Below are 13,520 nucleotides of genomic sequence, written 5' to 3' on the forward strand. Positions count from 1 at the left end.
GGAAGTCTGTTCTAATTCTGGCCAATCAGAGAGACAGTTAATTTTTTCCTCTCTTGCTCGGTGACTAGGCCTGTCAGGCCCATTTGTTAGAATAATTATATGGCTGTTAACAGCATCCCAGCTTAAAATAAAATTAGTACTGCATTGGTTTAAAGCAGCAGAGGCATAAAATGGCTGCTGGGGATCTTAACAGCCGTTAAATGATTGAGCGTTTTGATTGTACTCATACACACAGCTACTGTATGTCACACTGTGAGGTAAATTCCTGCTAAGATTACAATCAGAGGAGGACCATGGGTTGTTTTTGTAAGTGGGGTGTCCTGGACAGACAGAGACAGTACCTCTGTCCGCCCTCTCTCTGCTCAGAGTGAGCTGTGCTCCTCTGGTTTATTTTGAGGTGGTCTTATCACAGCTGTTGTATCTGTGGTGGCAGCCTGTCCAAGCCCCTCGACACTCTTCCTTTTCCTTCTCTGGCCCTTGGTCCTGGTAAGACCCTGTTTACTCATTACCCTGCTTCTTCAGGGACATTTACGCTTAAATAACATAACAATAATCTTAAATTCTGTGCTTGAGATGGTTTCCAAGCCTCTTTTTATTCTTAAAAAAGTACTAATAATGGTTTGTTTGAATTTGATGGCTCTCTGAAGCTCGCCAAGTTTGTTAACCTAACTTGTTAAATCAAGACTTAACTGTGTCACTTGTTAACAGAAAGGGAAGAGATTAATTTAGTTAATCAACAGCAGCAATTTAACTTTTAATGTATTTCTCTGATTGTGCACCAGCTTGGATTGTGATGGAATCAAAATTGCTTTTTTCCTAAAGTCATTAATTTTTAGTTTAATTTCCATTTGGATATCTGCCTTCTTTAAAAAATATTGAATATAGATGGGGTCACTTATGTAATACAGATATTTTTCACAGTTGGAAATGCAGATTTTGTACACACCACCACTGACATTGACATCAATAAGAGTGGATTAGAAATAAATAAATAACTTGCCCATATTAAGAAGTTCCTAAAATAGCCTGTGGGGTCTGGAACAGGTGCCATGTGCTCTGCTTGTGAAAGCACAGGCAGTGTGAAGGCTGCACTAATTTTATTCACGTAAACAGGCTCTGGCTGTGAGCTTGTAAAACACAAGAGAGACGCAAACAGGCACTGAGGCACCGTATTACTTCATTTCACTCACTGTGGTACACTAATAAGCTTTGTTAACACTCTAATTGACTGGGGTAAACTCACTTTTAGATAGAGAAGGTGAGAACTTTTAAGAGGAAAGCATAGCAGGCTGTCAAGACCAAGAAAATACTGTATGTCTGTAGCAGCTACAATTATATATGTAAAAAAATATATAATATTTCTCATTGAGCGCCTTTAGTACAGGATAGACAGCTGTTTTTAAGTGCATTGCTCGAAGGCACCATGGTGGCTGACAGAGGTGGTGATTAAAACAAATCAGCAGATTAATTTATATTGAAAATAGATGTTTTTATAGTTGTTTTACTTAATCGACTGGTCTAAGAAATGTCAGAAAACAGTGGAAAATACTTCTTATAAAACAGTGTCCAACGTGAAGTCTTCAAATGCCTTGTTTTGTCTGGCCAATAGTTTACTGCCATATATCACAAAGAACATTAGAGGAACTGGAGCCAGCAAACGTCTCGCATTCATGCTTGAAAAATGACTAAAACAATAAGTCGGTTATCAAAATAGTTGCTAATTAATTTTCTGTCTTTTGATTAATTAATTGACTAATTGCAGCTCTGATCCGCAAAAAGGCAAATATTGGTCGATATATCAGCCCGGCTGATCTATCAGTCTAGCTTTATAGGTTCTCTTTATGGTTGTAGTAGGAAAAGGACAGGTGTGAATAATAAAAATAATGATGGCTGAATTCCATTTAGCTGGTTCAGTTTCAGAGTGCTGGTATTGTGAATGCTGGCTCACTGTCATGGCTTACTGGCTCACTTAAATAGAACAAAGCGATTGTTAATGTTATTACTAACACCTGTGCTTTTCCTACTACAACAGGTCACAATGTTGGCTGTGTTATCGGCCTATTGTAACGCTTTTTTTAAAAATATAGCCTGCAATTAAAACATACAATGTTGATTGCGTTGATTATTGCACTTAGGCATAGTCATATTAAAATTCATATTGATTCACAGTAGAGCTAAGTAACTGTTATTCAGAAGGTCTTCTGCATGTTCCTCTACTTACTGTACTCACAAAATGGAGTGAGCATGTGAAAGCAGGTCAGAGTTTATCATGAGAGCCTAATCCTTTGAATAACAATGCCAGGATGAGATGAATATCACTTTTATTCCTCCGATTCATTACAGAAACCAACTGTTTCTCTCTCAGTACTAGCTCAGAATAATGGAGACTTGTCAGGAGAGCAGCCCTGCACCCACGGGTCCGGAGGCGTCGCCAGGCGAGGGTCGGCACATTGACCTGACAGAGGACCTGGCCCAGCAGCTGGAGGACATCATTAGCACCTACCAGGCTGCCGAGATTCCCGCTGAGCCAGAGGACACAGAGGAGGTCACAGCCGTCAAAGAGGCGGACGCCCGCAAGGACCAGAAACTGGAGAAGAAGATGCTCAAAAATCTAGGTGTTTTGTTTTTTTCAAAATGTTTTATCGATTTTAGCTGAGGTGGGTTTCATTCAGCTCAGTCAGCAAAAGTCCAAGTTGTACAGAAACTGATAGGTGTGTAAGCAGAGCTGTAATGCGTGTAAGTGCATCCATCTGCAACAGACGAGCAGGTAAAATAGTATTTCCACAAGCCTTTTATAGTTGGCTTCAGTTGAGGTGGCAACATGATTTTTCACTGTATGGGGAGATAGACTTCTCAGGTACTCCAAAATAATCTCTCTGATGAATTACTTTAGATTTGCATAGCAGCGTCTGATAAATCTGATTCACCTCGTGCTCTGGGGTAATTAAAATAAATGAAAGTCAAACCTGATTGGACTTGACTGACGTGTGATGTTTAACTTGTGTGAAATTCTCTGTGTCTTCTACAGGAAAGGAAGCCATGCTGCTGATGCAAAGTTTGAACAAACTCAATACTCCAGAACAGAAACTGGAAGCCATCATCAAGAAGCACGCTGAGTTGGTGAGTGGATGCATAAAGAAAAACTGGAAAGAGGACACATACTAGTTGTATGTATCTTTACACTTGTGGTGGATTGTTTGCAGTTGGAGGAGCATCGGAGTGATCAGAAGCAGCTGAAGGTTCTGCAGAAGAAGTTGCTCCAGGTGATGAAGGAGAAGGACCAGCTGCAGAGCGAGCACAGCCGAGCCGTGTTGGCTCGCAGTAAACTGGAGGGGCTCTGCCGAGAGCTGCAGAGGCACAACAAGACCCTAAAGGTACTTCAGCTCCTGTCAAGTCTGCTCTTCATGTAGTAGTGGAAGTATCTAATCTGAGCTACTGAGAGTGCCATTTGTTGTTAAGCTGATTTGGGGTGTCAGGTGTTGTAACCATATGTTGTGCTCTACAGGAGGTGAAATCAGCTGGCACCAAAGATCAACAATTATGTCAAAGCTCAGAATCTGACCTCTGAAACTGCCACACCTACAACTCCTGTTAAAGTGTTGCTCAAACCAACCAGTAGATGTAGTGTAGCTCTCACAGTTTACAAATATATTGAATACTTAATACTTGTAAATGTAAATCAACAATATGTTTACACTGGATATAAGGGTGCAGTCTTGGTTTTGAATATTTCACTCTGAGCCCTATGCATGATACAACTTTTATAAAGTGTTGGAACAAACATAATGAAAATCATAATCATGTTAAACTGCCTTACTATGTGGAAATAAACTAAATAATTTAAAGAGATATAAGGGGACAGTTAAAGGTAAAATTAATTCCTTAAGAAGTTAAAATGTGGTTACCCTCTTGATGGCAATTTATAACAGTAGTTTGAGGTATTGAGTAATAACAGGGGAAATGCAATTTCTCCAGAATATAAACCTAAGTGTGTTTTATACTGACTTCAAAAGGGAACAATAAGAATAACTTATTTATAATTAAATTATATATAATTAAATATTTTGGCAATCATCATTAGCTTCTTAACTGTAAGAATTTCCAGTTTATCTTTCATTTAAAAAGTAAATTGAATATCTTTTGGTTTTGGACTGGAAAATACAGCCTGAAGACATCATCTTGGCTTTTGGAAATTGTGATTTTTCAATAATTGAGAAAATAATCAGCAATTAATCAATAGTAAAATAATTTGTCACAGCTCCAATAACTTAACAATTACAGAAGTCATATAAATTTGTTTCCTGTGTGTACTTTATAGCCAGTAGACTTTTGAAATTGACCAATCAGCTTTGACTTAACTTTAGCTCCCAGCATTGCTGCCTATTGGAGCAGTAGTTAATTAGCTGGGAAGCTGGTGACGTGAAACAACAAAACAGGCTGTTCAGTTGTAGGTGAGAAAGAAACCATGGGTATAACCACAGGTCAATTTCTACTGACAGAACAGATTTTAGTGTTGCACTGACACCTGGGTATTGTATAAAATCAGAGGACAAGCTAAAGATGCTCCTAGCTCCATGTCACTGCGCTAATTGCGAATGTGTCACATACACGGTTGTTTTGAGCTTTCCATCCCTGTAATGCAGGAAGAAACCCTGCAGAGGTGCAGAGAGGACGACCTGAAGAGGAAAGAGATCACCACCCACTTCCAGGGGACACTGAGCGACATTCAGGCCCAAATTGAGGAACACAGCAGCCGCAACACCAAGCTGTGCCAGGAGAACAGCGCTCTGGCAGAGAAACTGAAGGGCCTCATTTCACAATACGACCAGCGAGAGGCGGTATTTATCCTGCCACATACTGAGCACACATGGGTTCAAAACAAAGTCACACAAAGTTTTAAAGCCAATTTTTTAAACCCCAATCTACATGCAAACCTACCTGATGCTACCTGAGCTGTACTTGTGTAAAACCTCACACATCTGGGGCCTCTGTGCCAGTTTCAAACACATGAATTATTCGCACCTTTCACCCAGGTCTTACATTTATTAGTTGCAGTATTTCTGTTTTATGTAGCCAAAGCTCCCTGAGCAAGAAATGAAACAGCTTTCAGCGTGAAAACGACTCATAAATCCCCCCGATTGTCTTCCAGAACCTGGAAAAGGTCTTCAAACACAGAGACCTGAAAGAAAAGCTGCTGGAGACCAAACTCGCCCAGGCAAACATGTTGCTGAAGGAGGCCGAGGAGAAGCACAAGCTGGAAAGAGAGCTTGTACGTTTTGTGTATCAGATTTGTCGATTGCTACAAGCATTTTAATAAAATATTTGCAATTCTAATCCCCCTAATGCTCATTTTCACTGAACATTTTAATATTCCACAGCTGCTAAAACAGACGGCAGAGTGTAAATTGAAAGTCAAGGCCATGAAGGAGCAAGAAAACGATATGAAGATCCAGGTACAGTAACAAGGCATCATAAGCAACATTGGCTTGTTTTTCTACCTCTCTGGAGGTGTTTATAGTGTTTTCCTCACTGTTTCTCCTCAGATCGATATGTACTCCAAGAAGTTTGATGAATTCCAGGGCACAGTATCAAAGAGTAACAGTGTCTACAGCGGCTTCAAACAGGACATGGACAAAGTAAGAGCGGCTTCACAGAGTATTTGAAGTCATTGGTTCTATTATTTAGTTTATCTGCGAATAAAAATACGATAAAAACAGGAAAAGAGAAAAGAAAATCCCATGAGATTTACACTAAGACTTAAATAGTAGATTCCTACGTTCTATTGTGGCAGCTATATTTAGAAGTGGCTTTGATTGTGTACTGGGTAACGTGATTTTTTTTTTACATGCAGATGGCCAAGAAAATGAAAAAGCTGGAGAAAGAGTGCCAGTCATGGAAGACTCGCTTTGATAGCTGCAACAAGAATCTCCTTGAGATGGTGTCAGATGTAAGAAAAACATTTCGTCAGTCATTTATAGCTCAATACAAGGATTGAATGTAATGCCATGAATGTAAAACCTACTGGAAGGCATGTCTATTTCTTCACTTCTACTTTACCAATATGTTCCATGAATCCTTTACAGAAAGCAATCAAAGAAAAGGAGTTTGAGCTTGTCACTGTCAAGAACCAGAAGCTTGAGAATCTGTGCAGGGCTTTGCAAGAGGAGAGGAAGAGTCTTTATGAGAAGGTGCAGGGAGCTGGAAGTCAAGCAGACAGCAATACTGCTGAACCAACAGAGAAGAAGGGCTCTGAGGAGCTGGAGACCCCTGAAGTCCCTGAAGTCCCTAAAGACGATCATCCCACCCAGAATGCTGCAGCCTCGGCCTCTGATGCCCCCGCTGGGACGCCGACGCTTGAAACTCCTCTGACCAAGGAACTGGCTCAGCTGAAGACGGAGCAGGCTCGTCTGAAGGAGATCGCCAGCTCTTTCATTATCTCTCATGTTATACCCACAGAAACAGACGAATGCCAATCACAAGAACTCTCTGAGGGCGTCCAGGAGCCAGAGGTGAACCACATAGAGGAGAGCAACAGCGAACACCTCCAAGAAGTGGTGGAGGACGAATACCAAGAACAGAGAGATTTGGAAATGGAGACAGTTGATTAATGCTGCAACTACTGTGAAAACAAAATCTGGTTCATGTGAGATTCATAGCAATAAAAAGAGAAATGCTGGCTTTGTGTTCAGTGTCTGATCCTGATATGTTGAGATTTAAGAGAAGGTTGGTTTTACTTCCAGCAGGCCACCTACAACTAAGCAGTTTCATGCCTTCCCTAACACGCAGATCAAAAAGTAAAGAACATTTTGACACCTTTCACTCATTTCCTACATACTGACCTACAGAGTTGCAAAGTGGAAGGAACTATTTTCACCGCTCCTATACTGGATGTAAACTTCCCATTTGTTTTCTCCATAGACAACATTGTGATCATCAGTACAAAACTGTGTTAGAAAATGTTTGGTTCTTTGATAAAAAGACATAATGTAATGAGTAAAACTATAAAATAAACTGAACTAAAATCACCAGGCTACTACTACGCTGTTCCCAACTGCAACAACAAAGGACTTGGAAATTTGTGACGGCTCATGGGTGTTGTAGTACTTAGAGCTATTCCCCCATGACAAACTGAAGGACAAAGCATGGTTCATAAGAAGTGGAAATGATAGAAGAATCCTGTGTTTCTATGTTAAATAAAATTGAGAATATCGTCGACATGAGAATACAGAATGTGGGGAAGCCTGATACTACTACTACTATAAAGATTAGATACAGTATATACTGTACTATATCCAGGATTAGTATGGACAGCTTTTGTACTTTTAGTAAAGATAATGGTGTTATGGATCAACCTCCAAAATGATTTGATGCTACATTTCCTATAATACAACCAATAGCTTCAGAAGCATCTTGTTAGACCCCATTTTACTGGTAAAAGCCCCTCTTTCAAACTTCATGGTTTTTAAAATAGGATGTCTGTAATAAATGTGCAGTCCTCAACCTGAGATAACTCAAGTGATGAGTCATTTTCTCAGACCTGACAAACAGGAGACATTATGCAACCACTCTCACAAGCTGAGCAGTATTCCTCATTACGAGCAAACTGAGATTTATGTGTAAAATCAGTGGAATGGCCCTTTAAACTGAGCTTCAACAGCTTATCCTTTGTTTCCCTATTTGCCCGGAGTGGACTTTGAGAGAAAGCAGAGCTTGTTTCACTCCGGTAAACTGATAAGAAGTTGCATATCTTATGAAACGATTACAGATCCACATTGAAACAGAAAATGGCTGATGGAGCAGACCCGACGGCAGTCTCTTTTGTGAAAGCTCTAAAAGCTTTTGTTGAAAATGGAAAAGCTCTGCTGGACCTCGCCGAGAAGGAGAGCAGGGAAGGTAGGCTGCATTTTGTTAGAGACACACATAAAAATAGACATACAGACACTGCAGTTCTGCAGTTGGCAGGCGATTTATGGACGTACTAAGAGTGGGGGCAGCAGGAGGCCTGTCAATCATTAGACATAAAGAATGACACAGACTGTTGCACACTAACTTCGTTTACTTTATATCACATAGGTTCTCTCCAGGAATTCATCAGGCAGAAAATCTGCATCGAGCAAAAGCAGTCACTGCTGGGTCTGATTGAAGCTGGTGCAGCCTTGTATAGAAGGTTATTATGAGCCGTATCCACAGTATTTGGACAACTGTAAAAAGCATTTCAATATGTTGGTGCTACTCTAAAAATTATATTTTTAAAAAGTCTATTTTATTCTAATTTCAGTTTGTCTGTTAAGAGGAAAAAGGATGCAGAGGACCTATGGAGAAAAAACAATCAGTAAGAGCTACAGCTGAAACAAGTTGTCTATTGATCAATTTGATTAACAGAAAATTTTACTATTTTGATAATCAATTAATTGTTTATTGAAGCAGAAAGATCCAAATTTCTATGGAATTTCATAGATCAAATGACTCCTCGATTAATAAAAATAAAAAAAACAATCAGCAGATTAATCAAATTGTTCAGCACCCCAGGTAGAGTAGAGGCCCATACATGTGCTTTTGATGGGAAATAAACAATATATTAAACAAACAATAGATTGATCAATGATGAAAATAATCCTTAGCAGCATATTTTCTTCTTCATGAAAGAAGTGCCTTTGTCTCTGACCATTTACACCCAAAACATCTGAACAAAACTTCTTAAAAATACACAGAATAAGCTTTTATTTTTATGTCTTTAAAATATGGTTTGGTATGTTTTACCCTCTGAATTAAAAGGCCAAAAACTCTGTAGGCTGTAGACAATGTAAGCCACCAAACCCACCGTAACTGACACCCTGATGTAATAAAAACCTGCTGAGAGATTCCTGATTGTGCAGTAAACCTTCCTGTCCATTCATTAATTTCATTCAGAAAATGACTCTGAATGAATGTCCCTATAAACTGAAACAAGAGTAAAAACTTTTATGTCTTCTCCAGCTGTGCAGCTTTACGGGACGCTGTGCAGGACTTTCAGAGACTAGAAGTGAGTTACTGACATAACAGATTTTTTCAAAAACATTCTTATCAGGGCCATTGCGTGAGCATTTTGTTTTTCCTGACTGTGTCTGATGTAACACAGGTGCAGTGGGATGCCTTTCTGCAGCGTCTGGATGATGAGTTACAACTAAGCGCAAAAATACTGGATGGGGACCATCAGTCAAAATGCATTTCACCAGATACATCGCTCATCAATGCCAGAACGGGAGAGTAGGTGCACACGGTACTAGTTATCACATTATCTGTCCGAGGCTTTGTGTTGTGTGGCCTATCTCACCCTTGCACTGTATTTTACTGTGTCTGTGTGTTTTGCAGAACAGTGACATTAGACAAATATCTTCGTAAAGGTAAGAAGATCCTGCTGGTGTTAATCCGTCAGTTCTCCTGTTTACTCTGCCGTCTCCACCTTAAAGATCTGGAAAAGAATCAGGTAAAGACGAGGCACTGGACAATTAATGTTTACAACAGTTTCACCTGTTCAGACAAACATTAACAATAGCCAAATGCAAAGTATCACAACTAAGTTTTTAGGGCAATCAATAATATACTTTATATGACAATCAATCATCATTTAGGGGGGTTGTGAAGTTCAAAACTATTAATCCACAGTTTCACAGCTGCTTCTTTCACAATGTCAGCTTATGGGGAAAAGTCCTTTTGGGCCACTGTGCTGTAATTGCAGGGTTTGGCCACTATGTCAAACTGGCTTCAAAGGCTGCCTCGCTGGGGGGGCTTAGACTAACAGGAACCTGATAACTTTAGCCTGACATTGATATGGGTGGATCACAAGCTGCTATATTTATTAGAAAACTATTTACAGAACAGCCTCAGAGCAATGTTGTGGATCAAAAGAGTAAAATAACTGTTTACAGAACAAGTTGTTTTATTTTAAATAAAATTTGCTATATTTTTTGTTAAAATGGATAGTGACACAGTTTACTCTGAAGACACTCATACTCGAAAAAGTACATTATCTGTTACAAGATACTCGTTTCAGCTGAGTACTCACTCACTACTACCTACTCTCTCTTTTACACATCTTACTGTATTGATTGCAGATGTTCAGTATTTTTCTAAATGGATAACTTATTTTCCCCAGTGGGTTCAAACTATAACAAATCTCATCCAGCATCAAGAAACAAACATATTTTATTGAAAAAAATTCAAGAAGGGAAGAGACTGAACATGTTTTACTATATGGTTGCTTGAATGTACATTGTGTACAATGGCCAGCTCTGCTGTGTTTATGTAGTGATGAAACATGATGTGCACATGCTTGACATGCACCTTAATGCTAGGTTTGTTTGTTTTCGGTTTCTTATTTCTCTTTTTTAATTTATATTGCAGACAGAACAGTGAGTTTAGAGTTTAGCAAAATCAGAGAGCAAAAACTGGAAAAAATCCAGTCACACTCCTCCTCTGGCTGCCAGAAAACGTATCAGCAAGGAAGCAAATAAATCTGACCAAGTTATTAGAACTATGTTATTCTCAAAGGTAACCACAGTCGGGCGAGACCACAATCTCAAAAATCAACTTCAAACCGGCACCAATGCCTCTGGATGTTATAATTCTTCTTTTAAACCTTGCACCCAGACATGACTATTGAAGGTTGGCACCATCTGCGAATCTATCATCCTCTATATAACACCTTATTTTTCAGAGGTCCCTGGACACACACTCAATTGAAGTGGTGGTCGTTTCCTTTGGCTGTCAGGAGGGAGCTTCACACTGGCTGAAGGAGACTGGCTGTCAATATGACATGCTGTTGGACCCTGATAGGAAGGTCAGAGGTCAACAACAGGTGACAATAATATAGAATACAAACTTATTTCCTTTCCTGGTAATCCAGCAGTGAACTCTGTTGGTCGTTGCAGATATACACAGCATTCAGCCTGGGAGCGTCTCTGAAGAAAGTTTTAAACTTCAGTAACATGCTGCTGTATGCTGAATATGTGGTGGACAATATGGAGTTTCCACGAGGGCTTCCATCAATTCAAGACGACATGTTTCAGGTAAAATGATGCTCGCAGCTTCAGGTACAAGCACTGACATTTGAGGTGGCTGCAGCAAATATCTAAAGTCCCGATAATTCAGTGAAACTTCACATTTAACCAACAAATAACAATAATGATGGGCAGCGTATGTTTAAATGTGTGTAACTATATGAAAGTGAAGCCAAAAAGGACATTAGAATTAAGATAATACGTTTTTATGATAAAAACGTCCATACGTATACAGACATTTGCTATTAAAGATTAAATATATTTTCCTCCATTATCCTTTCCAGTTTTTACTTCTACATTCTCTTATTTCTATGTTTTGTTTTGTTTCCTCTGTATTTTTCAGCTGGGAGGCGACTTTGTTTTGGACGAACATGGTAGGGTGCTGTTCTCTCACTGCTGTCAGAGTCCCATAGACAGACCCTCAGTGGAGGACATTTTATCTGCCCAGTGAATATGAAACTCCTTCATGCACCACACAGGTTAATAAAAGGAGAACAGAAAGTGTGTCAGCTGATAAACTCCTTGTACCAGTTTAGAATAACAGTGACTACTAGGCCAAGCTGTAAACTGATAAATATTATAATATACCAGCTTTAAGCAACAAATAAAAAGATCTCAACTTGTTAATAACAAATAAATCATAACTACACCTAACGAAATGTTACTGTACTATTAACCGAGTCTTGCTTTTATAACTTAAAATGTATTAGGCTCACTTTGTAATGAAAATCTCTTTAATAAAGATATAGAGCATGGCCCTGTGTTTCCCAGCTATAGCCTTTACTCTAATTCTCTGCCAAGTAAATACTTTCTCACTGCTTTACACTGTGGACAGGACAAACACTTCAATTAAGGTCAGTGTGGTACAATGTTTAACCATGAAGCTTCCTCTTATGTTCTACCTTTGCCACATATAGAGGGTGAAGACAAAATAAAAAGGGACACTCGGCAATTCAATACACTCCAATGGAAACTCCCTGCAACAAATCTCAGCTTTGTATCGATCATGAAGGTGTTGAGACTGTTGTTTGAGCCGTTGTTGTACTGCATTGCAGATGTTCCTATTATTTTGTCCGTCATGATCTCTCGTCCAACCCAAACGGCAAACATTAATGTGACAAAATCAATATTTCATCTGCACTAATTATACTGTGAGATAGGTAAGCTGCAATTGTTTTCCTTACTGATTAATCTGCCAATTATTTTCATAATTATTTGATAATAATTTTGTCTATTAAATAGTAAAAAATGCCCATCACAAATTCCAAGGTGACATCTTTACATGTCTTTTTTTGTCTGACCAACAGTCCAAAACCCAAAGATATTCACCACCAACATTGCAGAAGCTGAAACCAGCCAACTGTACATTATCTTACAAAAAGATTCAAAATGATAGATTATAAAAACAGTTGCCTATTAATATTTAGTTGATTGATTAATTGACTAATTGCTGCAACTCTAGAAGATAAGTTAGAGCTTTAGTAATCCACAAGGACATTTTATGCATAAAATGCTGAAAAAAAAACATGTACTGTAGTGTAACTACATTATATAGAATAGATGAATAACAAAATTGAACATATATAGAATAAATATAGAATATAAATATAAAAGGGGGTGCAAAGAACCAATGATGTAATCTCAAACTTAAAGAACACTTGAGTAACATTGTGTGAAAGCAGAGTCAATGTGCACCCAAAATATGTGTCAATGTTAAAGGTTAACCAAGAACAACTGGACGAATTTCTAAGAAAACCAAATAACAGAAAGGTTGTCTAATCAGTTCTACCACAGAGAGAGAGCCCATCACTCGTGATTTAAGCTCAGTAACTTGGATTATAGTACATCTTGTTTCTCTGAAATGCTCAATTTTTGGTTAATGTTTTAGTATGCTACATTCTGACTAGTGAAAGTCCAAAAGTGTTTATGTCTTCTATGTTTCTCAAGCTAGTTTGTTACAAAGGTTCAGTATAATCGATCAATAAACTTGCAAAGCAATGTATTTCTGTCTAAAGTGTCATTTTGCTGTCATTTGAGTAAATCTCCACAAATTTCAACCTCATGGTGGCACTAGAGGATAAGTCTGGGGATCACCAAAGCCATTATGATTCATCCTCTGGGCACCATGAAAGTCTGTACCAAATTTCATGACATTTCATCCAAAAGTTGTCAAGATATTTCACCAAAAACCAAAAGACCAAAAAGAGTCTTATGCCAGACTTAGATAGTCAGCAGGGAGTGAAAATGTAGACAAACTCAGTGAGCACATTGGAGACTTTGGGCATTTCCAGAAGAAGATCGTTACACTTGGTTCATTTTCATTTTTGCTGGTGACATACACAACATGAATTAAAGTGCTGGACGTTACTGGTTACTATCTTATCAGTATAATATATGCGGCCCTTATCTATATAAGGTCTATGAATCCAGTTCTAAGATAAAAGCTGCTTACATTGTCATTTATGCTGCTTTATCATCCTC

At 38.7% G+C, this 13,520-nt stretch overlaps 2 protein-coding genes across 3 annotated transcripts; both read left to right on the forward strand.

Moving 5' to 3' along the window:
- The first annotated feature begins 339 nt into the window (after positions 1 to 339).
- Positions 340 to 6,676, forward strand: txlnbb (taxilin beta b). Of its 2 annotated transcripts, none has more exons than XM_051391375.1 (10): positions 340 to 486; positions 2,366 to 2,615; positions 3,029 to 3,120; positions 3,204 to 3,374; positions 4,644 to 4,838; positions 5,150 to 5,269; positions 5,379 to 5,453; positions 5,544 to 5,636; positions 5,852 to 5,947; positions 6,084 to 6,676. In XM_051391375.1, exons 2-10 carry the CDS (start codon positions 2,381 to 2,383, stop codon positions 6,606 to 6,608), a joined length of 1,602 nt encoding a protein of 533 aa, XP_051247335.1. In that variant the 5' UTR covers positions 340 to 486; positions 2,366 to 2,380; the 3' UTR covers positions 6,609 to 6,676. The 2 variants fall into 2 exon arrangements, with proteins under 2 accessions (XP_051247335.1, XP_051247344.1); XM_051391384.1 differs by having other exon boundaries at positions 367 to 486; positions 2,344 to 2,615.
- A 1,013-nt stretch (positions 6,677 to 7,689) lies between these two features.
- LOC127358375 (uncharacterized) lies at positions 7,690 to 11,795 on the forward strand. The gene is made up of 9 exons (XM_051391410.1): positions 7,690 to 7,893; positions 8,074 to 8,167; positions 8,279 to 8,332; positions 8,977 to 9,022; positions 9,119 to 9,246; positions 9,352 to 9,466; positions 10,697 to 10,819; positions 10,911 to 11,048; positions 11,383 to 11,795. Exons 1-9 carry the CDS (start codon positions 7,785 to 7,787, stop codon positions 11,488 to 11,490), a joined length of 915 nt encoding a protein of 304 aa, XP_051247370.1. The 5' UTR covers positions 7,690 to 7,784; the 3' UTR covers positions 11,491 to 11,795.
- The last annotated feature ends 1,725 nt before the right edge of the window (positions 11,796 to 13,520 follow it).

This window comes from Dicentrarchus labrax, unplaced genomic scaffold (genome assembly GCF_905237075.1).
Source record: "Dicentrarchus labrax unplaced genomic scaffold, dlabrax2021, whole genome shotgun sequence".
Classification (NCBI taxonomy): domain Eukaryota; kingdom Metazoa; phylum Chordata; class Actinopteri; family Moronidae; genus Dicentrarchus; species Dicentrarchus labrax.